Source organism: Triticum dicoccoides, chromosome 3A (assembly GCF_002162155.2).
Source record: "Triticum dicoccoides isolate Atlit2015 ecotype Zavitan chromosome 3A, WEW_v2.0, whole genome shotgun sequence".
In the NCBI taxonomy this organism is placed as follows: domain Eukaryota; kingdom Viridiplantae; phylum Streptophyta; class Magnoliopsida; order Poales; family Poaceae; genus Triticum; species Triticum dicoccoides.
Window position 1 is genome coordinate 428,252,602 of NC_041384.1, and position 4,318 is coordinate 428,256,919.

At 50.2% G+C, this 4,318-nt stretch overlaps 1 protein-coding gene across 1 annotated transcript; it reads left to right on the plus strand.

Annotated features, from left to right (window-relative positions):
• The first annotated feature begins 2,326 nt into the window (after positions 1–2,326).
• Positions 2,327–3,732, plus strand: LOC119268403. The gene is made up of 2 exons (XM_037550021.1): positions 2,327–2,618; positions 2,702–3,732. Exon 2 carries the CDS (start codon positions 3,052–3,054, stop codon positions 3,430–3,432), a length of 381 nt encoding a protein of 126 aa, XP_037405918.1. The 5' UTR covers positions 2,327–2,618; positions 2,702–3,051; the 3' UTR covers positions 3,433–3,732.
• The last annotated feature ends 586 nt before the right edge of the window (positions 3,733–4,318 follow it).

Below are 4,318 nucleotides of genomic sequence, written 5' to 3' on the forward strand. Positions count from 1 at the left end.
TGGGCCCGCGGGGGCCGGACGCGGGCCTGGCGGGCCGCGGTAGGCGCGGGACGGTGGAGGCTGAGGTGGCGGCGCGCGATTGGAGGAGGGAGGCGGCGGTGCTGACGTGGCATCTCCTGGTTGGGCGAAGGCGGCGGCGGACATGTCCGACGGCGGAGGAAAAAATGTCCGGCGGAGCGAGGAGAGACTAGCCTAGGGTTCATCCGTGAATTTTTGGATAGGGAGGACATATTTATAGGTAGGAGGAGTTTGGAGTGTCCAAATGGATAGCGGTTTTCGGCCACGCGATCATGATCGAACGACCGAGAGGATGGAGGGGGTTTGGATGGGTTTGTGGGCTGACTTGGAGGGGTGTTGGGATGCAACACACACGAGGCCTTTACGGTTCCCCGGTTAACCGTTGGAGTATCAAACGGACTCCAAATGGCACGAAACTTTACAGGCGGTCTACCGGTGGTGCACCAAGGCCGCTTGGCAAATCTCGATCCATTCCGAGAAAGTTTAACACCCGCTCATGAAAAGAGACAAACGGGGGCGCCGGAGGACGTAGGAGTGTTGGATTGCAAAATGGACAACGGGGAAAATGCTCGGATGCATGAGACGAACATGAATGCAAATGTGATGCACATGATGACATGATATGAAATGCATGGCATGGACAAAATGCAAAACGAAGACAAAACCCAACCACGAAGGGAATCTCATATCGCATCTCCGGAAAAGGCAAGAGTCGGAGTACAAATATGGAAAGTTGTATCCGAGGCGTTACAACAGCCTATTATGAATGGAACATGTTTGCAATGACAATTAGAGATTATAGTTACCCATGCCATGCTTAATTAGCTAGGAGTTTATACTGGTTTACCTTTCGTGCCAACATGCTATTAAAATGGTTGTGATGTGGTATGATAGGGTGGTATCCTCCTTTGAACGATTCGAGTGGCTTGACTTGGCACATGTTCATGCATGTAGTTGAAACAAAATCAACATAGCCTCCATGATACTAATGTTCATGGTGATTTATATCCTACTCATGCTTGCACTCATTGTTGATTAATCTTAATGCATGTTCATGACTGTTGTCGCTCTCTAGTTGGTCGCTTCCCAGTCTCTTTCTAGCCTTCACTTGTACTAAGCGGGAATACTGCTTGTGCATCCACTTCCATAAACCCCAAAGTTATTCCACATGAGTCCACCATACCTTCCTATATGCGGTATTTACCTGTCGTTCCAAGTAAATTTATATGTGCCAAACTCTAAACCTTCAAATGAAATTCTGTTTTGTATGCTCGAATAGCTCATGTATCAACTAGGGTTGTCTATATATTCCATGCTAGGTGGGTTATTCTCAAGATGAGTGGACTCCGCTCATCATTCACGAGAAAATGGCTGGTAACCGGGATGCCCAGACCCATGCTCAAATCAAAATGATTACAAACAAAACTCCCCCAGGATTGTTATTAGTTGGAGGCACCCATTGTTTTGGACAAGCCATGGATTGATGTTTGTTTGTGGTGGGGGAGTATAAACTTTACCATTCTATTTGGGAACTGCCTATAATGTGTGTAGCATGGAAGATATCGAGATCTCTTGGTTGTTATGTTGTGACGCCCCGAGACTGATGCGCCAGGTGTCTTTCAGTTATTCGTTGTTGTTGCCATGTCATTTGCTTGTGTGTTGCTTCTTGCCATGTCATCATGTGCATTGCATCATCATGTTTTCAAAACTTGCATCCGTCCGGGTTTCCCCCAGTTCCGTGTGTTGTCCGTTCTGAGCCCACACACACTTGCACGCGCCCGCGGCACGTCCGAAATATTATTTTATAAGTGGCCGGAAAATGTTCTCGGTATAGGTTGAAAGTTGGCGTACGGTGCTGTTTTGTTGCCGGTAGGCCGCCTGCCAAGTTTCATCCCATTCGGAGTTTGTTCGACGCCCCAACAGATAACTATAGCGACAATATAGTCGATCAATCGTCGGACGTTTTCGGTCTCCGAAAACAGTCGTCGGGTCTCCCTCTCTTCTCTTCTCTCAGCTCGAGACCGTCTACACGGCCCACTACCAACCGCCAGGTTCGAAAACCCCTCTTTTCACAGTGCATCGACCCCTCGCGCGCGTCCGAAAATTGTCCCAGACCCGACCCGAGCAGTCATGACCGTTGGGTCCGGATCATCCCCAAACATTTACAAAACATCTCCGTTTTCTTAATTGGATTTTCTAACTTATTTTTTCTCGATCGTCGGATTTCAATCAGATGATCAAAGCTCCCCTCTTTTCCTATATATATATCATATAGACTCCCTAGTCTAATTTAGGTCAAACCCTAACTTCTAGGGAGTTTGTCCCTTCGAGCCGCCGCCTATCATTTCCCCTCGGGGTCCATCCCCACCTACCAGCTTCAAACCCCCGATCCGAGAGAATCCTCTCGATCTCTCCCCACCAACCCGAGACCTCCCATCGATCCAACCCTCCTCTGCCTTCCTGCCCGTTCTGGATCGAGGAGCCCGAGCCCCCGCAGCCACCCGAGGCCTCCGCGGCCTGCCCCTACTGCAAGCTCATGCCCGAACCTCGCCGTCCTCGTTTGGCCGTCGTGTCGTCGGAGGCCACCGTTCCCTGCCACAGTTGAGCATAACGACGTCCCTTCCCTTCCTTCCTCTGGCTCCTTGCTTCTCCTCTCAGCATCTCTGCCTCCCTTTTTCTCCAGGAGCTCGGCGCCAACGCCATGGATGCCACCACTAGGAGCTTCGCCCGCGCTGCCGCCATGGATTGGATCCGGCCGGAGTTGCTCCTCCGCCGCCCTGCTCCGTTCGTCGCCGTCTCCGTAAGATCCAGCGAGGTCCATGCGTTCCCGCCCTCGTCCGTCGCTCTCCCGGCGACCAAGCTGCCGGAGCAATAACGCCCTGTCGCCACCGTCAAGGACCACCAGGAGGAGTGCCCGCGCCCAGTCCAGTCTTCGTGCCGGAGCGCCGAGCCGCAAGCCCCTGCGCCTCTTCCGCCGGAGCCCTGAAGTCCTTCCGTCGTGGCCTTGCCCGAGCCTCCCGGCGCCCGCCTACCATGGCCGCCTCGTCCCTGCTCCAGAGAAGGACGAGCAGCGCCGTGCCTGTTGACTGTGTCGCCAAATCCGCCGCCCACGTCCTCGACTGGATCCGCCGGATCCCCATCGCCGCGCCAAGTCCTGATGCCGCCGATGCCGCTGCGTTTACTTCCCCGGCGCTGCTCGAGAGCGAGTCCTGCCCAGCGCTCAAGTCTGCGTGGCGCGGTTCTGCTTCGTTCAAGCAGGGGAAGACACACGCAGCTAGCGCCCCTGATCCTCGCGTTGACCGCGCCACGGACCCGCTCCTTCCATGTCTCTCCAGCCAGATCCCGAGTCCAGCAACAGGCCCAGCCTGCTTCTTTGTCAGGGCCCAGCCGCTCCTCAACCCTCCATCGTCCTAGGCCTCAAACCGTGGTGCGCAGCCCAGCCGGTTTAGTTTTGGCCTGCCTTGTTTTTTCTGTTATTGAGGAATTTGTCTATTTATCCAGGATTTACTTATTTGTAGAGAACCCCTCATCATTCATGCATTTAATAACTCACTAACGGTGCATCGGTTTAAAATGCTTTATGTATGAGAAATGACTAGAATTTCATCTAGTTTTATAATATCCAATTTTCATTTATGTTTAAAATGTTTAATATGTTGTTTGTATTATTTTGCCTAATGCCATGTTAAAATGATTTACTTCATAACTTAATAACCGTAGCTCCAAACCTAACAAACTTTATATGTAAATGGGGTAGAAAAATGCATAGTTTATCATGGTGGCTTTACTTTGCATGTTTAACAACCCTAAAATTGTGTTTAGGGCAGAACAGTACCAAACCTAAAATATGCACATTAGGAGTTTCCGGACTTGTTGTTTGTTATTCCGGACTCATTTAAACTTGCCTAGATAGGTAGTTTTCATGTTCTTCACCTCTTGCCATGTTAATCAACATTTAATATTGTTGGGTACATAAATGATATCGAACTAAATAACTTGTGGTGTTTCATCAATATGCAACTCGTTGCATATTGAGCTCCACTTAATTTGTAGAATTGCTTGTGCACTTTGCCATGCCATGCTTCTTTAAACCGGACATGCATCATACTTAATTGTGCGTCATGCCATGTTTATGTGGTGGTTGTTTACCATGTTGTTTGCTTCTTTTCGTTGTTGCTTCTTCGGGTTGGTTCCGATAATGTCGTGTTTGTAAGGATCCGTTCGACTACGTCCGTTTGTCTTCTTCATGGACTCGTTCTTCTTCCTTGCGGGATCTCAGGCAATATGACCATATCCTCGA